Source organism: Oculina patagonica, chromosome 13, assembly GCF_052425735.1.
Source record: "Oculina patagonica isolate OP01 chromosome 13, crgOcupat, whole genome shotgun sequence".
In the NCBI taxonomy this organism is placed as follows: Eukaryota; Metazoa; Cnidaria; class Anthozoa; order Scleractinia; family Oculinidae; genus Oculina; species Oculina patagonica.
The window spans coordinates 24098789-24123116 of NC_135770.1; the positions used below are offsets into that span (position 1 = coordinate 24098789).

At 39.9% G+C, this 24328-nt stretch overlaps 3 protein-coding genes across 6 annotated transcripts in view; all 3 read right to left on the reverse strand.

The window, feature by feature from the left end:
• LOC144636369 (uncharacterized) overlaps positions 1-9260 on the reverse strand; it is a 27835-nt gene extending 18575 nt beyond the window's left edge. The window contains exons 1-6 of one of the 4 annotated variants that reach the window (XM_078495562.1): positions 8928-9260; positions 8661-8804; positions 8401-8544; positions 8249-8291; positions 7621-7747; positions 6869-7537 (exon numbers count right to left, since the gene is read on the reverse strand). In XM_078495562.1, the coding sequence (XP_078351688.1) occupies positions 7019-7537; positions 7621-7747; positions 8249-8291; positions 8401-8544; positions 8661-8804; positions 8928-9174 (1224 nt within the window). In that variant the 5' untranslated portion in view covers positions 9175-9260 and the 3' untranslated portion in view covers positions 6869-7018. Of the gene's footprint in view, positions 1-6868; positions 7538-7620; positions 7748-8248; positions 8292-8400; positions 8545-8660; positions 8805-8927 lie in introns of those variants that run through there. The other 3 variants (XM_078495560.1, XM_078495561.1, XM_078495559.1) reach the window with 3 other exon arrangements.
• Positions 1168-1879, reverse strand: LOC144635501 (uncharacterized). The gene is made up of 2 exons (XM_078494601.1): positions 1762-1879; positions 1168-1628 (listed from the first exon to the last, which is right to left on the reverse strand). Exons 1-2 carry the CDS (start codon positions 1877-1879, stop codon positions 1168-1170), a joined length of 579 nt encoding a protein of 192 aa, XP_078350727.1.
• Positions 9261-20526: 11266 nt separating the features above from the next.
• Positions 20527-22357, reverse strand: LOC144636319 (uncharacterized). Its single transcript, XM_078495497.1, has one exon. The coding sequence runs from the start codon at positions 22240-22242 to the stop codon at positions 20776-20778; it is 1467 nt and encodes a 488-aa protein (XP_078351623.1). The 5' UTR covers positions 22243-22357; the 3' UTR covers positions 20527-20775.
• Between the last annotated feature and the right edge of the window lie 1971 nt (positions 22358-24328).

Genomic DNA, 24328 nt, shown 5'->3' on the forward strand with positions numbered 1-24328 from the left:
ATTTTCAGAGAAAACATTTGTGAAATGACAACCTACAGCGATTTTTCGGTCTTTAAAAACAGTTTTAAAATGAAACTACCATCATAGAGATTACTATTTTTTGGCTAGGTTATTTTTCTATGAAGTCTCAGTCAGCTTGGAAACACACGAAACAAATGTATTCCAACTATCAAAAAAGTATTTGCATGCCTCGGTAAATTTAATTGGGCTGAAATATAGTGAGAGGTTTTAATAATTTCTATTGTTTTTTTTTTCTGTGTATTCAATTTGTGTACCCAAATTATCATGGGATTTTCCCAGGCTATAAAGTTTTGACTCCTTAATTAAGTTTTTTTTCTTTCAGGTTATCTGTCTCACAAAAGGATCAGTCCAGTATAGGGGCAGTTACAGTTACGGACATTTTGCTTCCCGAAGGTTTCCGCTTACGGGAGCTTGGACTGTACTAACAACATGCTGTGCCATTAACATACTAAAAATGCTTTGAAAGTGTAGAGCAGCTTGAAGTGTCAGTATCCCCTACGGCCGTCCCTTAAAGATTACCAGATTTTTGAACAGCCAAAATTTGTATTTGTGTCGCAGGAAACCTCAAAATAATAGTCCATTTATATTTAAAATTGCTATATTAGAGCACTGAAACTGTTAACGAGCACATTTGGCTGCGGATGGCTCGGATGGAAACGGATTGAAACTTGAAAAAGTTAGGCTAACGTTTTCAAGTTGTTTCCGCGCGTCATCAAAAAATCGATATTTATAGCCGTAGGTTGATCTCAATCCGCAAATTAAGGTTATATTTAACAGTTAGACAACAAGCTCTCGGTTTCTACCGACTGAAAGTTGGCTCGGGGCTTCGCCCCTCGCCAACTATCAAGCCGGTAGAAACCGAGAGCGAGCCGTCTAATTGTGTTAGCATAACCCACTGACCGATCTATCAAACAAATAAAAAATATTTTTATTTCAATAATTTTGTTACATTTGTGCAATGAAGCATGCTGACAAGCTGGCGCATTTGTAAAGTTCATTCACGAATGTTCATTCATCACAGGAACAAAGCTACACAGTGATCTCGTACTTTGCGCATTCTCAAAAAAATTCTAAACCGTCGAAGTTAAAATGGTTTGTAAAGCTTGAAAGGCTCAAACTTAGATTTATTTCAAAGTTCTTTTCGTCTCAAACGATGAAAAAGTGTTTTACAGCAATCACCATTGGCTCAACGAAATATAGGTAAGTGTAAAACCAAGCTGTTCGCTGTAATTGCTTAGGATCTTTCGTATCCGCATTTCCCAGTTGACCACTTTCAAACAGCTTTTGTAGTTGCTCGCTTGTGATGGGAGTTTTATGGACCACTCCTGCGACTTTTCCCTCTTTCATGAGATTTTTGCAGTCTGCATTAAGCGTATCATTTGCCTTCTTAAATTCCAAATCTCCGACAATGGACCACGGTTTGTTATTTGGTGCTTGCTTCAAATGTCGATCGATGGCCTCTCGGATGGCTTTCAGTGAAGAAACTTTGAAGGGTTCTCCATTTGTTCGTCTCACTGACACATAAAACTTTTGCAAACAAGTATTTAATTCGGCTTTTGTTTGTTGTTCGATGGGTGTTGTAATTTCCTTTTGGGTTGAAAACCAGTCTAAAACAAAACGAGAACCGAAATATTCTTAGTTTTCTTTGGCAACTTTGTTTTCGTTTACGTAACCATCTGTCGTTGAATGTATTTGATAACTTGAAAGGTTTTTTTTTCTCGGAAATTTTTCGTCACTTACCTTTAAAAATCTTAATTCCATACTTTGTCGATTGCTTGGTTTTCTCAGGAATAGCACTTTGTAACACACTCTCTATGTCGTCTTCAGAAACTTCACGAAAACGCGAAGTTGAAGCCATTATTGATCGAGGAGCTAACAGGTACCTTCTACGGATCGATAGTAGGCACCTGTGTAGCCAATCAGATTGTGCGATCACCAATAATAGGTCCATGTGGTTATGCTAACTTTCTTTAGATGTTCAAAGATAATGTTCTTTATGGGTTTTGCTGCCAACCACTAATTTCAGAACAGTTTAGACCGAAATCTCCGTGACATAGCTCCTTTAACGTAAACCCAGCAAAATAATGTAGGGACTCTAAAAATAACGGAAGTGCTGCTTAAATACAATATAAACTAGTAAGCATATGTGTCTTTATCACCAAAGTAGTAATGCAAATAAATTATTGTCACGGAATAAGACACAGCCAAGGTGTTTGTGTTGTAACAGCTGTGATAATTTAGATTTTCATGTTTGGCGATACTGTGGAGAAAGGGACTACCCCATCGATGGCGTGCCATCAGAGTGTGATTTTCATTTCCGTCAGAAAACTTCTCCAGATCTGCAACGATAGTTTAGTGTTGAGGATAAAGAAGACTAGGATAATAATATTAACACCACCCCACCCCTTACAAATTGTAAAAGTCGCTAAGTATCTTGGGTAAAATAAAAAGCACGAGGTTTGTTTTTGTCCGCCATATTGGACATGTAGTTTTCTCTTACGAGCGTGCAAATTGCGTTCTTCCTCCCTCGGCCGGCAACATCTGGGGGCCTGTCCGGGAGAAATTTTGCTGTAAAAGTTAAAGAAAAAAGCTGATTATACGTTATCAGAAGCCTTAGAAAAGAAGGATACAGCCAGAAGGATATTGATGATCTGTTCAAAGCCATTTTCCTGCCAAAGTTAAGTTACGGACTACCAGTATATGGAGTGAGTGAGTGAGTGACACTTTATTTAAACTCGGAATTCCATCAATTTACAATTGGTTTTCATGAAAGCCGAGTAAGATTTAAAAATTTAAATAGAGTTTAATAACACATAAATATTAAAGTGGGACAAACTATCAATAAGAAGATAGAAACATATCAAAGTCAATATCTTCCAGTCCTCTTTTAAAGGCTGAAAGAGATTTAGCTGACTTAGGGCCTGTTTACATGGAGGGAGGGTGCCCCGGCTAACCGAGTTACCCGGCTAGAAGGGATGAAACATAGCCGGCCTTTACATGCAGAATTTACAGCCCTTCTACCCGAGTTGAGACAGCGTCATTGAAGCGTGTCACAGCGTGGGAAAACCATGTAGCTCCAAATGATTGAAGAAAAAAATGACTTTTTACTAAAAAATCAGGGCTAGCCGTCTTCAAACCTATTTTATTTTGATGTGCAAGCTCTTAGAACTTTAGTACGTCCATTTATGGGGGAATTCAATCGAAATTCAACAGTCTTTGGCCGCCAAATTGAAATTAAATTTGTTGTTTCGTGAGTTGGGATAATCATTCCTACGAAAATTTCGAATTAATTAGCTGTTACTCAAAGAAAAAATTTCCAGCCTACAGATAAAACTAATTTGATCTAATTTTGGTCAAATAGCACTGTTTGGGTCCAGAATTTATACATTTTATGCCATTAACTTCAAATTTAATTTAAGAACACGCGCGAAGACTTATCCCGGCAAGCCGGGATAGCCCTGGCATAACCGTTTACATGGCAAAAAGCTATCCCGCCTAGAAGGGTGCCCCGGGCAAGCAGACCGAGTGCCCCGGCAAGGCGGGTTTCCCGTCTTGCATGTAAACGCTTCAATGCGTTCTCTAAAGAAACGTATGAAAAGTTGGCTCGCCCAGGGTAGCTCGGTTAGCCGGGGCATCCGCCTTCCATGTAAACAGGCCCTTAATTGAATTAGGCAAGGAATTCCACAATAGGCCTTATGCATGATAACGTCATAAGCTCAAAATTCACCACCAAGCCTCGTTTTTGCAAATTATTCGCAACCTTTCGCCACCTTCATGCAGTTTTCACGTGGGTATTCTTTTCATCTTTGCTGCTTTGGGAATTCATTCATGATAATATTTACAAGTTTGCACTTTGAAAGCGAGGCTTTGTGGTGAAACTAGCCAGTCTGACGTAAACGTGCATAAGGGCTATTTAGGACCAGCATAAAGAAAACTCCTTTTCATAAAATCAGTTTTCGGTAATGGTAAATTAATATTTAATTCACTGTTCCTAACATTGTAAGGATTTCTTGCCTGGACTTTGAAAAATCTGTCAATTAAATGGGATGGGGCTTCACCAGTAGAAATTTTAAACATTTGGGTGGCCTTATGCTTAGCTCTTCGGGTTTTTAAATCAGACCATCCAAGTTCCTTTAAAACGTCCTTTGAGCTTACGTCATAGGCAGCCCTTAAAATAACCCTACCAGCCCTATTCTGTAATTTTTTGTAATCTGGTTGCTAGACCTTTAGATAAATTATCCCATACCAAATCACAATAGTCAAAAGATGGCTGGATAAGGGAATTATAAATAGCTATAAGAGTATCATCATTAACGAATTGCCTTATTTGTCTCAAGCCCCCGATTGCAGATGAGACCTTTTTTGCCACATGGTTAATATGAGTGGACCACGATAAACGATCATCAATATAAACACCAAGAGATTTAGCAAAGTAGACACGTTTTATACTTGTATCACCTAACCTGATCTCAAGAGAATAGCCAAGGTTGGCAAGATTGTAATAAGGGGCCAATAATTAAAAATTCTGTTTTAGTGGTGTTTAAACTCAGTTTGTTTGCTAAGAGCCACTGTCTAAAATTTTCCAAATCATGATTTGTACCATTCTCTAATTCAAAATAATTTTTACCAGAAATGGTTAAATTAGTGTAATCTGCAAACATTCTTTGGGCTGAAAAATTTAAGCAATTGGGTAAATCATTCATATATATTAAAAATAACAGAGGGCCGAGGATAGATCCTTGAGGAACACCACAAGGGATATCTGAGAACTCTGAGAGACAGCCATTTAAGTAGCATTTTTGCTTGCGATTAGAGAGATATGAATGAAACCATTGATGTGCTGTTCCAGAAATACCATAGATCTCTAATTATGCAAGCAAAATGTTGTGGTCAACTGTGTCAAATGCCTTGGCTAAATCAAGAAAGACAACAGAGTTTAGGAGACCATTGTCAATATTAAAGAACCGTTCATTAGTAGCATCTAATAACGAAGTAAGAGTAGAATACAGGGAACGAAACCCAGACTGGCTGGCTTTTTGCAGTGTTGTAGCCTAAGTGCTGTTGATAAATGTTAACAGCATCTGGAGACGATAAGTGAGACATTTCCGTCAAATTTGCACAAAATTTCACGGAGCAAGTAAATACACGTGTATCCAATATGACGTCACTTAATTAGTATGGAGCAAGTACATCGGACCTAAATGCAGTACAGTGTTTCCTGAAAAGATGCTACAAGCGGCGACATGACCTACCCGCACACTCTTTAAAAGAACCAGTACAGACGAAAACCACCCTCTGTACAATTTACTACCGAAGCGGCACTGTCCTGCCCGTCAATTACGGTCATCAAACATTGTACTGCTTCTACTAAATACTGAGCGTTTTACGAATAGTTTTAGTAATAGGTTAGCTTTTAGATATAATTAAGCAATTAATTGTTAGTTTTTATATAGTTTTTAATATAATTTTCATCATATTGTAACTAATTTTTAATTTTTATTCTAATTCCTGTATTTGGCTCTTTTTAAATATTTTTACTATTGTAACTGTTGATATGTATTTTATCAATTGGAATAAAGACACTTTTTTAACATAAACTTACTTTCTGTTATCGATGGAATAAATTGTTACAAACATGACAAATGAAGAAGGCACTCGTGCCTAAATGTCGCACAGGAATTTTGACTTCAGCAGGAGCCATAATTAGTCCAATTATTCGGGACGGAGACCGTAAGCGCGTGATGAAAATCGCTCTGATGGCACGCCATCGATGAGATAGTCCCTTTCTCCACAGTATCGCCAAACATGAAAATCTATATTATCACAGCTGTTACAACACAAACACCTTGGCTGTGTCTTATTCCGTGACAATAATTTATTTGCATTACTATAAGCATTACTACTTTAGTGAGAGAGAAAGACACATAAGCTTACTATTTTATAGCAAATTTAGGAAAATTTATTTTTAGAGTCCATTCATTATTTTGATAGGGTTTAGTCGTTAACGTTAAGGGACGGGCGCAGGGATTACTGACATTTCAAGCAGCTCTACCCATTTAGAGCATTTTAGTATGTTAGTGCAACATTATGTTGGTACAGTCCAAGCTCCCGTGAGCGGAAATTTTCTGAGGCATGCAAATGCTCTTTAGTTCTTTATTAGTTGGAATTTGTTTCGTGTGTTTTTTTTTCTCTGAATTCGAAAACTGTGGTAGAAATTTGTAAAATAAATAAATAAATCGTCTTTATTTTACGAGGGTAGCACTTAATAGTCTTGCGACTAACAAACCTGTGGCCCTCGGATTCCCGATTGAATTGGAATTTAGAAGTGTTGGTCTTTTGTGGAGGGAGGAAAACCGGAGAACCCGGAAAAACCCTCGGAGCAAGGACGAGAACCAACAACAAACTCAACCCACATATGACGCCGGGTCCGGGAATCGAACTCGGGCCACATGTGTTAAGTCATGTATTAAGTTTTGGAGGTAAAGTGGTAAGGGGGAAAAATTCTTCACCAGTAGAGTATCTTAGGCAATTTTCCTAGGTTTTGTAACCATCTTGTATTTTTGAGGAATGCTTCTCTTAATTGTTTCTGTTTAACTCTGTTTGGCTTTGTTGGTATGTGTAACTTGGGAGTCATCCATAATTTCAATATTCTTTCGATGTCAAAGTGTCTAAACGCTGTATTATTTTTATCGCAAGTAATCGAGTTCAAGAAATAACTCCGACTTAAATTGTTAATTCAATTGTTTGATCTTTAATACTTCTGTGTGCCGCCGAACGAATTTTAAGAGTCTAGGAGATCGCGCTTGTCCCGATGTGCAGTGTGCAATTTAAAACACAATAACATTAGTCATTATTTACAGTCACGTTATTTATTCCCATCACCATGTTTTATTTGTTTTACAAAACTGTTTTTTTTTCTCAAAATCTAACTAGAACAGTTGTTGGGTTAATCAGTTAACTTCAGAGCTGGATGCAAAAGGCATGGGGACAGTTCTTATCACTGCATCAAGATATAACCCATGGCTTTGATGTGTTTGTCTCCATTATCTCCTCCGTGTGTAGCCTCGTTTCCACACGTGTTGGAGTCTTCATGTCGCCCTCCTGTACCAAACCCGATTCTGGAATCACAGGTGCCGCAGTTATTTTGTTCGTTACCAAGCAAACCGATTCGAGCTTTACCCATGTTGGTGTCACCACTAGCTGCATTGAACCCTTCCTTGTTACAGTTGAGCTGCAGGGAGGCCTGTGAACCAATCAGCGTCTTCCAAGTGTTACGACCCAGTGAGGTTGCGCGATATTGCCCGTCAGCGATCAGTGAGTACAGAGAGTCGGCCTGCTTGTTGATGACAATGAAGTTGATATGTTGGCCGATCTTCATTCCAAGGCAAATCTTGGAGAAGGATGTGTTCCAGTAGGTCGGTAACTTGGTCTCTTGTGTGTCAAACCCAGTCTTACCTCCTGCAAGGTTATAGGCATTTCTGTTGCTCCAAAACTTAGAAGTGTAATAAAAAGTTCTCTGAAATTTAAAAGAGGAAAATGTAGTTTTCGTATCAGTTAATTGTTTATAAAGTAGAAGTTTAACAGTAGACTTATTTGTACCTTTGTGCCGTCAATCTTCATGGCCAGCGTCCATCCTCCATCTCCACATCCAAAGTTTCCCATGTGACAGTAAACAGGAATCTTTTGTGAACCAAACATCAGTGTAAACACTTGACTTTTTGACGACCTGTTAGTGGTAAGAAAAGGGGTTTTTTCAAAATGGAAACTTGTTGATGATGGTAAATAACTTCTAAACAAGATGAAGGGTCAGTAAAATCAAAACTCTACTTCAACATGGAACAGAAACCGATCGTTTTATTCGTTCATTTCAAGTCGCAACGTCTTTCCTTCTTCTTTTCTCGCTGAAATATTAATAGTAGAAGTGCATATCTTAAATCCTCGAGAAACTTTGCTGCTTACCTTAAATTTAGTTGCCGACTCAACCAAACAACTTTTTTTTCGCACACTGTTTTATTTGTAAATCCACAAAATACATAGCTCCGTATAACACGAAATTTTCGCGACGACCTAGTTTCGTGACACTTAAAAAAAACCTTCGCAAATTTGGTTATAAATTATAATCAAAATTATTTACAATGTTCCAAAAATTAGTGGGAACCACAAATTTTTTTTAAACCAATTAGTGTACCATCGAAAGACTATACTTGAACTATATATTAGAACTTACTTATCTTTCTCGTATTGTTCCTTGCAAGAAGAGACAGGGGCTGCTGTGAAAAAAAGATAATTTCCTTCTTTCTAGATGTGAGTTTGATAGCACGCTTGCTACAAGCTCGAAAGACAATCAATATGCGCGAAAAATTGTGTGAGTTTCATTACCTGGTGGTTTAGGCTGCGAAGTTAAAGTTTGGTTGACCAGCTCAGTAAGTTTATCCAGTTTTATTTCCAACATCTTAATGGCTTCACTGACATGCGAATCATTATATTTGTCGTTTTTTTCCTTGCAGGAGGAGGAAGGTGCTGCTGTAAAATTAATAAAAAAAAGATAGTTTAACTTCTTTAAGTGTTAATTTTGGAAGAACGCTAGCTACAAGGACTCGAAAGAATATCAAAATATCCAAAAAAAATTCGAGTTTTACCTGGTGGTTTTGGCTGCGAAGTTAAAGTTTTGTTGACTAGCTCAGTCATTTTTTCCAGTTTCATTTCTAACGCCTTGATGGCTTCACTGACGTGCGAATCATTATGTTTGTCGTTCTGATCCCTGCAAGAAGAGGCGAGTGCTGCTGTAAAATTAATGAAAAAGATAGTTTAACTCCTTTTGGATATAAGTTGGGAAGCACGCTAGCTACAAGCAGCTTCAAAGGCACAAAATATGCCCGAGAAAAATGCGCGAGTTTTACAATTACCTGGTGGTTTTGGCTGCGGAGTTAAAGTTTTGTTGACCATCGCAATGATTTTTTCCAGTTTCATTTCCTGCGTTTTAATGGCTTCATTAACATGCGAATCCTGAATCAAGTTACAGACCATCATGTTGTCGGCGTAGATTTTGGATGGAGTTTGGTTGTCCTTGACCAAAGGCGAAGATTTCGCGCCACGTACAGCGATCAGAGCGAGCAAGTTTGCGGTAAAACAAGCTGCAAATAACAAACGCATCTTGAGAACTCGAGGAAAAACTTTTTTCGTCTCAACCGGCTGAATTTTGTGAATTACTGACTTCAATGATTTCGCTTCCCTGTTAACATGACGTTATTGTCAACAATGCGAGAATATTTTCTTGCTTGCAGCCACGTCGACCAATCGAACACTTCCAAATTTATTTTTAACTTGACACGGCCTCTGTGTACAACTGCTCTCAACAAGTAAATTTATTAAAATTCCCGGCAAACTGAAATAACTACAATTTAAGTCGGTTTTGCCGCAAATATATTAAGATGGTTTAACGCGAAGTGACAATTTTTGAATATTTTTTCTTTAATTACTGTTGAAAAGTAATATTCTCCCAGCATGCATACAATTAACTTCTATCCTGTCTGACGTTGACTATTCAGTAGAAGGTTCACAAATTACAGTTAGGTTTAAAAATTTATGTACGCCTGTTTGAAATACTTTGTCAGCCGTTAATCGAAATGATGTTATTGGTTTTAAGCCTTGTTGAGGCTTCCTTCTGCTGTCTTGTATTTGTATTTAACGAGTATACGTAAAAGATTTTGGCAAGACAGGAACATGAAACACCATAGTCAAAACAATCCAATCGCGACCTTTTCTACAACTTTGTTTCGGTTGAGAGATTGCGAATATTGAAAAAAAAAATGTTAAAATACTACTATATTAATAAACCCTTTTCTTGATAAGTGTGTAGTGTAGCTGTTTGTGTTAAGGCGTCTGCGGAACGTACAGCGATATTCGACACTAAATTTAACTCATTAAAGTTAAATTAAATTATTATCCAGCGCCTTCAAGAGTTTGAAGTGCGTTCGACGCTATCAGGTGGTCAAGACGAGAGTACTTCAGAGACTTTCCTCTTTCGAGTAAACGTTTTTCTTAGTGGACATGATTGCTTCGAAAATTAAATTTAAAAATACATAGCAGTTAACAGTTGCTTTAAATAATATCGAGCTTGCGAAGTTGCAGTTTAATATGAACAACCGTTTAGTTTTGCCCCGGGCTAATAAATATAGCATTCACGTAGTGTGCATACAAATTGTAACTGCAAAACGTTTCCGAAGTTGTAGGTTTACAATGTATAAGTATACAAAACGTTTTGAAAAATGTCATTTAAAGATGTGAATATATATTGTTCATCGGGGTGTAAGATAGGAATGAACGTTTATTCGTTTGTCTCACGATAGAATCGCTTTGAGATGTTGATCGCGACGTTTCGACTGCATTAGAACGATTTCGCATAAGCCGTTTTTTAAATGCTAATGAGTACCATTACACACATATAAGGTGGCGGTTTTGGCACAAATCGAGACAACTCGCTCGGCTCGCCGGCTCGCCTCGCTCTTTGTCTCGATTTGTGACCAAAACCGCCACCTTATATGTGTGTGCAAAAATCGCGAGCGGCACCCAAAATCTCTGCGGCTTGAGCGCTCAAAAATATCAAGCTTAATTGCTGTGCCAGAAACAATTCCTATTAAACAATTGCTTCCTTTGTGTATATACCAAGATGGCTGCCGCAAGATATTCGTCAGAAGTTTTGCAAGCTATGATGGAGGAAAACCTTCGTGAATTTCAAAGAAACCCCCAAAGAAACAATATGTTTTTTGTAACAAGAAACAATTTTAATGATTGGCTTCGTGTATGGAAAATGAACATACCGGAAGCTGACAGAAATAACAAAGATCTTTACACTTTTGCAAGAAAAAACAAAAAAAAGTTTTATGATCTTTTAGTAAGCGAAATTAATGACTTAAAAAGCTTAAAAGCGAGCTTTGGGCTGGAAGTTAAATTTTCGATACAAAGAGACGGTGAAACACAAGAGATGGAGCATTATTTTAAAGAAAAAGAACCGCACGTTTTTAACGAACATAATAAACAACAGATAAAACAAGAGTTCGATAGATTTATTGAAAGAGCAAAGGGTCAAATTGAGGCTTGGTCAGAGAGAGGCTCAGGCTGGATTATTGAAAGAATAACAGAAGTGTACGTTAATGTTGCACGCTATCAGCCATTGCGCGGAGGAAGTTACTTACCTCTTCCTGCTGATTTGGCAAAAAAGAAAGCAATTATTAACGTGCAAAACAGGGATAACGAATGTTTGAAGTGGGCTTTGAGAGCTGCTTTATTTCCACCAAGAGATGGAAAAAATCCACAAAGAACAAGCAAATACCCTGTTAACGATGGAATTAACTATGAAGGAATTCTCTTTCCAACACCTGTAAAACAGCTTGACAAGCTTGAGGCGCAAAACAAAAACCTCGCAATAAATGTGTTCGGCTGGGAAGACAATTGTGTGATTGTACACAGAATAAGCGAGAAAGAAAGAAAAATTCCTCGTATTTGCCTTATTTTAATTGAGTCAGGATTAATTCAGCATTACTGTTTTGTTAAAAAAGTAAGCGCTTTGCTTTATGATCAGAACAAACATCAACATAAAAAACACTTTTGCATGATGTGCTTGACCGGTTTTTCAACAGCGCACTTGCTTGAGAACCACGAAAAACATTGCAATGGTGTGAACGGCAGGCCAACAAGAATCGAAATGCCAAAAAATGGAGAAAACACCCTTTCTTTTCAAAACTATCACAAGCAAATGAAAGTGCCATATGTGATATATGCTGACTTTGAGGCATTGGTAAGAAAGATGCAACGATGTGAACGCGAAACGCTCAAGGACCGCCAGAAGAGAAAAGATCTTGGTGAACAATACGAAAAAGCAAAAACCATTTTTCTTGAAAACTTTGAACTGTTAACAAAAAAAGGAATTTATCCATACGAATACATAGACTCATGGGATAGATTTAAAGAAACAATTTTACCAAAAAAAGAAAAATTTTACAGCAAGCTTAATGATGAGCACATAACAGATAAAGAGTATAAGCATGCACAAAACGTGTGGAAAACCTTTGGCTGCCAGACGTTGGGTGACTACCACGATTTGTACGTACAAACTGACGTTACTCTTTTGGCAGATGTTTTTGAAAACTTCCGAAAAATATGTCTTGAGAAGTACGGGTTGGATCCTGCAAATTATTACACATCTCCAGGCCTTTCTTGGGACGCACTATTGAAAAAGAAAGGAGTACAGCTTGAGCTACTGACAGACTACGACATGCATCTTTTTGTGGAAAGAGGAATAAGAGGAGGAATTTCAATGGTAAGCAAGAGATACGCAAAGGCTAACAATCCTTATGTTGAGGGGTATGACGAAAAAAACCCAAAAAAATACTTAATGTACCTTGACGCTAACAACCTTTACGGGTGGGCAATGAGCAAGCCGCTGCCAAAAAGTGGTTTTAGATGGAAAAGAGTTATGCCGACAGAAAAAGAAATAATGAGAAAAAAGGAGTTTGCAAAAACCGGCTGGATTTTGGAGGTAGACCTCGAATACCCTGCAGAACTGCATGAAGAGCACAACAGCTACCCATTAGCACCTGAGAAAAAGAAAATAAATAAGGACTTGTTTTCACCCTACCAAAAGGAATTGATAAAAAACCTTGATCTGGACCCACCAGACAGCGAAAAGCTTGTTTTAACTCTTGAAGACAAAACTAATTATGTTGTGCATTATCGAAACTTGCAGTTTTATTTGAAACAGGGAATGAAACTCAAAAAAGTGCACAGGGTTTTGGAGTTCGAACAGGAATGTTGGATGGAGCCGTACATAAAGATGAACACAGAATTCAGGAAAAAAGCGAAAAACGACTTTGAAAAAAACTTTTACAAGCTAATGAATAACTCAGTTTTCGGAAAAACAATGGAAAACCTGCGTAACCGTGTTGACATAAAAATAGCGCGAAGCGACGAAACGAACAAAATAAGAAAACTGGTTGCCAGTCCATTGTACTCAAGACACGTTCTGTTTTCAAACGATCTGGTCGGAATAGACATGCGGAAAAGCAGACTTTTTCTCAATAAACCTGTTTACACAGGTATGACTATCCTTGACGTAAGCAAGATTTTGATGTATGACTTTTTTTACAACGAAATGAAAATGGAGTACGGGCAGCGCTGCGAGCTTTTGTATACAGACACTGACAGCCTTCTTCTGGAGATTGAAACAGAGGATATTTACGAAGATATTTATCAAAACAAAACTCTATACGACACAAGCGACTACCCAAAAGAGCACTCACTTCATTCATACGAAAACAAAAAGGTCTTGGGAAAAATGAAAGACGAATGCGCAGGAACACCAATTTCAGAGTGTGTCTGTTTGAGGCCAAAAATGTATTCAATACTGACAGAAGACCAAAAAAAAATAAAGAAAGCTAAAGGAGTAAAAAAGTGTGTGGTAAAAAAGAAAATCTTGCACGAAAATTATTTAGAAACCCTTTTTGGAACAAAGCAGTTATGGCATGGAATGAACATACTTAGAAGCGAGGGTCATGAGATTTACGGAATGCATCTCAACAAAGTCTCGCTGTCGCCTTTTGACTCAAAGCGATGGATAGCGGATGATGGGATACATACAAATGCTTACGGGTATAAGTTTTGCGAAACAGAACGTTTATAGCTTTTCTGGTGGTAACTGTGTATTTGGAGGAATAACAAGCAATTCTTCACGCACGAAGCCGCGCTTTGGACCATCGTGCAAGTAATAAAGAACTGGCTGATTAGGTTTAGTAACAGACCTTTCAATGCTGTAGACTTTTAATGACCAAATCGGATCTGTAGCCCTTTTTACGCCGCCTTCCAGCTCGCCAGGTTGGTAGAGATAGCGCACATTAACGAGAGAGGGTATTTTTTTTTCTTTCTTGCCAACAGGCCTTGTATATTTTGAGGACGGTTTGGACGAAACAGCCTTTTCTTTGATTGCAGTAGCAGGTTTTTTTCCAGTAAGACTGGTAACTTCGTTGTTCAGAGCGGTAACAACTTCGGGAAGCCTTTTTACCCACGTTGTCGACCGCTGGCCAGATGGCAGGTTCATCTCGACACCGTACTGATAACCAAACAGGCGCCCTGCCAGTGTTTGATTAAAACGTTCAACAATAGCTTGATCTCTGTGAATGTTAACACGCCCGCGTCTAATATAGGTTTTGTGATTTTCCATTTCTTTAGTAACAGATCTCATGAATTCGCGACCAGGGTCAACTTGCAGCATCTGTGGCCATTTTAGTGCACTTCGCCTGTAAATTGTCTGAAAACCTTTTGCAACCTCAGTTGAATCTTTGGAGGTCAAAGGCTCGGCCTCTTTGAAACGGCTGGCAACGTCAACAACAGTCAGCGCGTATTTGTAAACTTTTCGCCCTCGCGGCAGTTTGTCGTGTGGCAGAAAAAGAAGGTCCGCCTGGTGGACCGCGTTTGGAGAAGAAACATCGAATTTTGGGCGAGGAACGTATCGTGGTGCCGGAAGGTAGATCTGCCAAAGGGCCTGCTTAACTAGCCACTTTTTTGCGGCATCTTCGGAAACCTTGGCAGCCTCGGCTAATTTTTTTATCGCTGCAATTCCCTTCCAGTAGCCCTGGGGGCTATAGTAGACTTTCGAGATCTTTGCATACAAGAAAAAAAAGAAACGTTTAAAGAAACCGAAAGGCAGCGTACCCAAGAGCAAGAGCGCCTGCGCCAACAAACATCAGTTCACCTTGTTTCTGCTGCTCGCTTGGCTGATAAAAATCAGAGAACTTGGGTTCTTTCGGAGGAATCATTTGTTTGTCAGGATGTGCCTGGTTGTAGAGTTTGAAAGCGTAGTCAGTGTTTGTGAAGTTCTGTTTGGCCTGCTCTTTTATTTCCGCGTTGGTTTGTATCCAGTCGAGGAGCTTGGTGCGGTCTCGAGAGTATTTAGCGTAAGCTGCCTGGTAAGCCTCTAGAGCTTTGTCGTGCCTTTCTTTTTCTTTCAAAGCGGCGTCATCTCCACCACCCAAAGCTCGAGCAAGGTAATTGCCGCCAATGAAAGCAGCAGCGTTCAAGATAGCTCCGCCAGCCATAATCGCGATGCTTGCCATTGTGTGTCTTTGTTCTTATATTATGCGAATTTTTTTTTAATTGGTGGGGAGGATTTTCTGGTCCTCGAGATACTGTTTAAGTGCAACGCTGCCAGCCATGACGGCTGTGAACTTTACATAGTTCATAAAACTGCCGCTTGGGTCGGATGTGAAGTTTTCTTTCACAACTTTTTTGGCAGCCCAGCCGATTCCGGCGGCTAGGCCAGTAAGAGTGGCGGCATCCATGAGTGTTTTTACGAGCTTGTTGTCGGACATGGCGTTTTGATATAAAATAAAAATAAATCTTTAAATTAAAAAATAATTTTATCAAAGAGTTTTAATAAACAAAAAAAACGTTAATTACCTAATTAAAACTTTTTTTGCAGGTCAAAACCAAGCACCCTAAGACATTAGGTTGATTTTGTTTCTGAATTCATCAAACATCAAACTTTGTGCTTCTGCAATTTTCTCTTTTTTATGTTCGTCTGATTCTGAATTAGCATATATATCATTCGCACGTTTAATAAACTTTTTAAGGGAATCTTGAAAACTTTTGAATTGTTCTGGTTTTAGACTGATAATTAAGTCTGCGACTTTTTTCATAGTATCTGTTGCTCCTTCCTCATCTTCTTCAAACCATTGGGCACACTGACTCAACAAAAGAAAGCTTCCAAAATCTATTGGCTCAGGCAGACAAAACAAAGCTGCCAAATCCGTTGGCTCAGGCACAGTGTATGGCTTCGTGTCTGTCATCATGTCGGTCATCGTGTTTCGTTTACTTAAAAATAGAAAATGTTTAAATGGAATTTATTTAATAATTTTTTTAATCCATACTACGGATTCCTCTTTTTGAGCCATTTTGGCTTGTTGGTTGCGGAATTCTAGAGCCCGTTTGGCGCGTGTCTGAAGAACGCGTTGCAACCCTTCCAATACTTTCTGCTGTAACTGGTGTGTCATCAGTTATAAGAGTTGGCGGAGCTTTAAATGTTGGACTTCTTTTTTCGTTTATAAAGGCTTTTATGTCTTCACGTTTCACATAAGTTGTAACGATTGCAACGCCGATACCAAGCAAAGATATCCATTGATTTGTGGTAAGACCGCTTGATTGCGGCTGAGCCTCGGGCGGAGCTGGTTCCACGGGCGTGCCCGAAGGGCTCGAAGTTACACTTCGCTTAGCAGATGCAGATTTCTTTTCCTTTTCTTTTGCAATTATTGCAGCAGCCTCGACAGCAGCTTTTTTCTGTGCTTCACGAGCCTGTTTTGTTTTTTCAGCTGCAAGCTTGCCAGCAGCAACTCGCTTTGGATTTTTGGCAGGCTTCGTTGCAGGAGTTGTTGAAGTAACTTGTTTCTGTTCTTCTTGAGCGATCGGAGTTTGTTCGAGCTCGGCCATTTATAATAAAAAAAAATAATATTTAAATAGAAAATTGCTCAGCAAGATTTTTTGCTAAGCAATTGCTAAGCATTGTTCAGTAATTACTTAGCATTTTCTTAGCATTGCTCAGAAAAATCTTCAGTAGTGTTTGTGTCCGCATCTTTGGAAGCACCTTTGGTTTCGCACAGCGAAGTGTGCGACTTTGTAGCTTCGTTTAAATCAACGTGCTTTGTTGTGATGAGCGCAGCATTTGCAACGGCAAGAAAGCGGCCGCATTTCAAAGCCAGACCGCCTGCCAAAGTGGACAGCTCTTTACTGATAATGTAGTCGTTTTTAAGTTCCTTTTGATAATCATTGACGTCCTTGATATTTACGGCCTTACCAACGACTTTGGTTACAAGAAAAATAAAGCTGTCAATCAAGCTGTCGGTTGTTTTGGATGCAACGTATGCCTCATATCTCTTGAAGTACTTTTCAACTTCTTTGTCTGTCAAGCGCTTCACCTGCTCGTATGTAAGCTGCACACCGATTGCTTCTTTGGCTTTTCCTGTTGAAACAAGGATTGCAAGCTGTTCACGCAAAGCAGGAATGTCAGGGCCTTGAATGAGTGCCATAGCGCTTTCTGTACTTTCTGGTTCAGCTCCTAGCAGTTCCATTACGGAAGCTAATTCTTGTTCACTTGCAGCGCCCTTGACGCTCTCGGGAGGAGAAGTTGCGAAAGGGTCAGCCATTTATTACTATAAAAAATATGTTCAATAAAAAAAAATTGTTCCGTAAGGGTGGCGATGAGAAATGACAAGATGCGAAAACTTATTTTTTTTTTAGCTTTAAAATGATTTCTTTGTAATCCTCATTGGCAAGTTCACCAGCGTAATCCTCAAAGATTGCCTTCGTGGTCTTGGCAGAGGGGGTGTAAAAGAAAACGATTGCCGCCACATTTTCGCGGAATGAGGCTGTTATGCTTGTCATTTTTTGAGTTAACACCCATATGCTCAAGCCTGCGTGGCGAGCAGAGAAAGCAAGATTCACCAATTCACCCGTTCTTCCCTTTACATCTTTCGATGCAGCACAGTCGTCGAGGATGATAAGCGTGTTCGTACCCTCAAAAAGAAATCTTGAAAGCCTTAACCAAGATTCCACCTCGTGCTGCTCGCAAATGAAAACAAAAAATCGAATATCTTCCTCAGCAAAGCGATAATAAGTCTTGTTGTGCTCGAAAGTCGGGCAGATGAGCACGATGTAGTCAAACTTGCCTCGGAAAGGGCCACAAAGCTGATTGACCACGTATCTTGTTTTTCCTGAGTTCGTTGGTCCCACAATGAGGGCGTTGAAGGGTATATTGGCAGGATCCATCTTCGTTCGTATATTATAAAAGCACAGATTCTAACTGCCTGCCAATTATATTCATTTGGGCGTCGCTGATTACGTAAATGTGGCAGTTCAAATTACCTGAGCCGCTTGCTTTCCTCTCTAGCTCAAGCTGGACACCGTCCTTTGTGTTCACAAGGCGCGTGCCGCTTCCGTGCATCGAGTGGTCAGCCATGGAACGCAGATCAATAAGAAGGCCAAACTTGTCTTCTGTGTAAAACTTTTGTAGAGTCATGTGCTGCGTTTTATTTTTTTCTTTCATGTAGAATCTTTTAACTTCTCCCCAAATGTCCATTCCTTCGATGCCGTTGTTGTACAGCATGTTTGGCGAGCCGTTGACAGTGATGCTTACTTTTGTAAGGTCCGGGTTAATGTACTTTTCCGAGCTCCTTGCACCTTTGTTATATTGCTCAATAAATAGGAGCAAGATACCTTTCATGGACCTCCTCTGCGGGTTGACCCTTAGATTCAGACGTGTGTCGGAGCCTTTTGCAAAAGTCGTCACTTTATCACGCTGGATGTGGTCGTAAGCGAACTCTTTGCCGCCCGAATAAGCGCTGAACGCTTCATCTGCAATTTCCTTGCTTCTTATCATCTCGTACTCCAGCTGGATGTTTGTCAACTTGTATTTCAGTTTTGTTGTATCTGAGCCTCTGACCACATGTTCGGCTGCCGCGAGCTTCAGTTCGAACACAAGATCGTTGTATAGTGCCTGAGGATAAAATGCCCCATGGTCAGTTAAAATCTGGTGATCCAGACGGATGCGGTATTTATTTCCATATATCTCATTCAGCTTTTTTTCTGCGTCCACACCTGAAGTTTTCTTATCGCCAGCATTTGAGCGAATTTTGTTGAGGTCCTCGCTCTGAATGCCCTCTGGCACCCTGTCGTCGCGCTCCTCCTGCGAAAGGAAAAAATCCTCAAATATTTTGTAGATGTCATAGCCCACCGTGTCCTGCACGACGGTGCCTTCGTACTTTACAACAAACTTGTCGACCAGAGCTCGGCTGACGTTGTCAACCAGAAAGTTGTTGGCATGGCCTCCGCTCAAGTCGATGTTGAAGCGCAGCGCCAGCGAGCCAGGCACAATGACCTCGTTTTCGTTCAGCTTGGGCACTGAAACATACAACGTTTCCTCTGGATTGGCTTCTGTGCGGTCAAAAGTGATTCGTTTTACCGCGCGCTCGGCTTTCAGTGCGCCGAGTATTTTCTCTGTGCGTCCCGGTCGAAGGTTTTCTTGAACAGCAGCCATCTCTCGATTGGTTTTATTGTTAAATTGAAAAGTTTAATTTGAAAATATATATAAATTACGTGATGGCGGAAGGTGGTGGTGAGTTTGGATACGAGAACCCTGATTTGGACCAAGATCTTGACCACAACAGTGATAACGATGATGAAAAGGAACAAGAGGTCGACACAACCCGACCATTTCAGCCCGTGGAGGCATCCACACCCTACCATGGGGGTGAACAACATGAAATGCAAACGATGCAGCACGAACAGAGCGGGCTGCCAGACACATCATATGATGAAACACCTTTGCTTGGCAGTGCGCAATCAATGAGCGAAAAGGCATGGAATGCTCTAAAAGGGGTGTTTCCAGAAAGCTCATCAACAAATCTTGAAGCCTCTTACAGTCTAAAGGGCAGATTACAAGTAAAAATGGCCGGAGCTGGTAAAAAATTATATAACCTTTTCACCACCAAAAGGGGTACAGGTGGTAACCAACAGCTAAATCCAAGTCTTACAAAAGAAATCAGGAAAGAACTTGGACCAATGGCACAAGAACTTATTGAGAGAGACAATGAAGAAATAAGAGAAAGCAGACAAAGATTAAGAGAAGCTGAAAGTCAACTACAACAGGCAGAAACAATTGCCATGCAGAAAGAAAAAGCCACCCAAGAAGTAGAAGATCTCAGAATAAGAATCGAGCGAACAAATGCCAAGATGGATCAACTTGGGTCAAATGTTGAAAATGAATCAGAATTGCGCAGACTTAAGCAACTGAAAAAAAATCTTGAAAAGGATTTTGAAAACTCAAAAAAAGAAGTTGCTGCTCTTGAAAAACAAGCTAAGCAAAAGGCAAAAGAACAAACACGAGTCGACCAACTAAGGGCAAGCCTCGCTGCCAAAGAGAGCGAAAGAAACACTTTGCAAGAAAGGCTCAACGACACAAGAGCTTTGGAGGATCTAAAAGAGAAAGAAGCCGAGCTGAAGCGCCAAAACGAGGAAGATCAGGCTGTTATAGAGGATGAGAATGCCTCCCCCACTGACAAACAAGCCGCGGAAGAAAGAGTTGCGGAAAGAACCGAGGAACTTGGACGCTTGCAAACGCAGATTGCCGAAAGAGAAAGAGCGCTTCCACTTCGTGAGAGGATCAAAGAGATCTTCAAAAAACATGGCGTGACATTAACAGCAATACTTCTTGCTGCTGGTGTCACGATTGGTTCTGTTATTGGAGCCATTACAAACTCTTTGAAGGCCACCGGCAAAGCGTTGGGAAAAGGCCTAAGTGATATTGGCTCAAAGGTAGCATCAGCTCTGCCTGGTCTCATTGGCTCGATTGCGAAATTTCTTTTCAAAATCGCTGGTCAAGTAATTGGATTTCTTGCAGAGCACACCTGGCTGCTTATCCTTGCTGTGGTTGCTTTTCTTGTTGAAAAGTACATCAAAAAGAGACGTTAGCGCATAAGGGTGTAGAGCAAAGCTGCTGCTCCAACCGCACCAACAGCGACAGTTGCTTTGTTTATTTCGTGTGAATCATTGGCTACGGCCTTCGTAGCTTTAGCGCTTTGCGCGTTGCTAGCTGGTGTTTCAGCAGCGCTTGCGGCGAGTGCCTGATTTTTTTTTGCTGTGGCGCTCTTGTGTATAGGATTTGAAGGGTGGCTGTTTGGTGGGTTGATTTTTGATTTTCCTCCAGCCATCAGTTTAAGAGCTGCTTTTTTTTGTAGCTTTATTAACCTCATCATTCACTCCTAATTTCATCCCAACAACAGCCTGCTTAAGCTGGTTATTGTAGCCAACAACGCTTTCTGTGTTTATCACCATTCGAGCGGGCATAAGCCAGGCACCTGGGCAGACTGCAAGGTTAAGCCGAACCTTAGCCTCGTCGATGGCGAGTTGGTATCTTTGGACCGACTTTGCCAGATCAGGTTGCCTTATAGCGTCTTCAACCAACACGAGGAACTCACTTTGCGCTTCCTTTGCACGGCCGCCTGTGCCAAGTATGCTACTTCGAACGTTGACCTGCGAACCCAAAATACAGTAGACAAAAGCCTCTATCGACTGGTTTACTCTCGACAAACCCGCCTGAGTAAGCCCTTGCGTTGCATTTGCACAAAACCAGTCAGCCTGTGATGCTGCAGAATCATCTGGCTGAATGTAATAAATAAGGTTACCGTCGCTTGCAGTTCCACCTTCATCCGAAAATTTATCGTAATCGGGGTATTTTGCTCCAGTTTTTTGTATACCATTGCTTGAAATCCAGATATAAATAGCACCAAGTCCGTGGTTTGCACCTGTTGTAAAACGAAAATCGCTTGACGGGTCGACACCGAACTCAGCACATATTCGTTTGTACGAAGCCACGTCGTACTTGTTGTCGAACTGGCTAAAAGTTGGGTCGCCTGGCAAGGCGCTTACGCTCTGAATTCCCCCCATCTGAAACAATATTCGCCTTATCGTGAAATAAATGTGAAAAAGATAAAAATTACGCACAATCGGTGGCAAGCTAAGAGCTGAGTGCTCTTCATCGAAAATATCTCGACTTATACCGCAGCCTGTTGTCGCGCACCATACCGCAAAGTTAAGTTGCTGGGGCCAATAGGCCATGTTAGGCCCCGCAAGCCACTTTTTTGACTCTTTTCCTGATGTATGCTTCAGTTTTGTTTTTTGAAAAATCTCTCTTAATTTCGTTGTGAAATATTGATCTGGTGTTACGTAGATGTTGATTTTGCTGTTAAATATTTTTTTCAAACTTGGTGCGGCTTCGTGAAATCCAACAGCTGGAATTGGCAAAGATGAGCCTTTTGCGCCGCTTGGTGACAGCTGTTGTGGAAAACCGCCTGAAATTTGATTCACCCCCAGTGCTTTTTTCATCTCTGGGCTCCAATATTTGCTGTCAGAGCCAAAAACATTTATCAAATGGCCTTGCTCTGCCTTGTAATAAATGTCTGCCGTTGCTGTGTGGTTGTACGCGAACTCAACCTGTGCAACAAATTTTGTTCGGTCAGCGTTTGGATATTTTGCAAGAAAAGGTTTCCATGCATTGTCTTTTGCCGCTTCAGAAATTTTAGTTGCTTCTGGGGTTTTCATCCACTTCATAAAATCTCTTTCTTTGGAATCAAGAAAAATTGATTGAGAAATGTCATCAGCTCTCGGAATAGGCGGCGCCATTTTATATTAAAGATTTATTTTTCAAAAGATAATTATAAAGATGGTTGTGCTCACAATCGACGCGAGTTCCAACGGGGAAGCTGTTTACTTTGACCAGCCAATTGAAAAACCAAGGTTTATCAGCCTGCTGTCATGCTCGTTACAAAACAGCTGGCGTAATCTGGAAGAAATTGGCTCCATAAGCATTAAACAAAACAATGTGAGCAACAATGTTGCTGTTTTTTTTCCAGGCAACTACAATTTTGATGAAATTACAACTTACCTGACTAATAAGTTCAAAGATCAACAAAAGCTAACAGTGAAAAGGTATGATTTAAAAAGAGGCTTTTCAATAACAAAAACAAAAAATATTGAAAGCTTTTCTTTTGATAAAAATCTTTCTAAACTTTTTAAGAACACAATTGTTGATGCTGCTAACGCAAGAATTGAAGATTTTACTATACCAGACTTTTATTACATTCACTGCGATTTACTTTCCAAAGAAAATAACTTGTATAATGGAAAGCCAAGTGACATTCTCGCTTGTGTACCAATAACCGGGAAACCTTATGATTTGGTTCATTACCCTCAAAATTTTATCAATAATTCACGTCGAATCGACGCTGTTCAGAGTGTGAACAGTGTCACATTGACCGTCAAAGACAAAACTGGCAGTAAGTTTGACTTTGTTGGAGCTCCGCTGCATTTTGAATTAGAATTAAATTAATATTTTTTTATTGTATACGACCATGTCATCTGCTAATGTTTTCCCGAGTGCCCCTGCTTATGGTGATCGCGAAGAAACACAACTTTATCCAAGCCTACCAACAAATGCCGAGAATTTTCGGCTGACTGAAATAAGTAAAATTGAAAAAGAAATATCCGCTGAAGCTGAGCATTACAGGCTTGTGTTAAAAAAAGATAAAAAAGTCCGTAAAGTTATTCACTATTCCGTGGTCTGTCTTGGCGCCGTGACGGCAGCTCTGTCTTCTGGAGCTGTTGCGACTTCACTTACTGGTGTTGGAATTGTTATCGGCGTGCCTGTTGCAGCAGTAGCAGGTATATCTGGCGCAGCTTCCACTGGCCTGTCAGTTATCAACAAAAAGCTTGAATGTAAAGTTAATAAGCACTCAAGAATCCTAGCTCTGGCTGTTGCAAAACATGACTCGATAAACAGCTCTGTCTCACAAGCTCTGAATGATAATCGTGTTTCTGACAAAGAGTTTCAACTGATCACACGAGAAATGCAGAAATATCGCCAACTTAAAGATACTTTACGCTCAAACTTTGCACAAAAACAAACAAATTCACTCCAGCCAGACATCGGAAAAATTCGGGAAGAAATCAAGAGAGAAGAACGCAAAAGATTGGGAAAAAAACTTCTCGAAAGCGACACCGACATTTCGAAATAAAATTTCAGTCCAATAAAACATTTTTTCATTTTATAAAAGAATGATTGTCTGCGCTCATCTTGTCGTTTACTATGTGTTTGAATATTTCACGCCCGAGTGTCAAAAAATATTCGATACATAACCCGCGATGTTGTTAATTGCCTGAACGAGGCAAAATAAAATGTTACAGCGCACTTAAAGTCACTTTCAGCCGAGTCGAAAGGATTAAATCTGAGTGTGCAAAAAATACAATTAAGTTGAAGCGAACAGCGAGAAATTGCGTGACCCACAGCGGCATGCAAATTTTTTTTGTGTTTGCGTGCGTGGGTGTACAAAGTCGGGGTATTACCCGAATGATATTTTTAGACGGTGTAATATCATGACTCATCGCCAATGACAAACACCGGCTGTGGTGTTTGTCAAATTCCCTCTCTACGACTGTTTTAATCAGGAGTCTTTTCTTTCAATTTCTGATCTTTTGCAAGTTGATTATCGAATTTTTTGCTTTAGCCGTTTAAAGCTTGAGTAACACATCGGCTTGTTTACAATCATGTCGCTTCAGAATATTCTGGACTTCCGGTACGTCACACACACATACCAAACATGCCGATTCGCCATTGATTTTCAGCGTTTTTAAAAAAAATTTTTTTTCGTGAAAAAAAAAATCACAAGCGAACAGGAATGTGTGGTGCGATTTGGAATGTCCTTTCTATTGT

Bases quoted from the DNA above. Each gene is read 5' to 3' on its own strand.
- LOC144635501 (XM_078494601.1), bottom strand. From the start codon at position 1,879: ATGGCTTCAACTTCGCGTTTTCGTGAAGTTTCTGAAGACGACATAGAG. The intron at 1,629-1,761 runs GTAAGTGACGAA...GTTTTGTTTTAG, and splicing joins TGGAATTAAGATTTTTAAAG to ACTGGTTTTCAACCCAAAAG.
- LOC144636319 (XM_078495497.1), bottom strand. From the start codon at position 22,242: ATGGCGCCGCCTATTCCGAGAGCTGATGACATTTCTCAATCAATTTTT.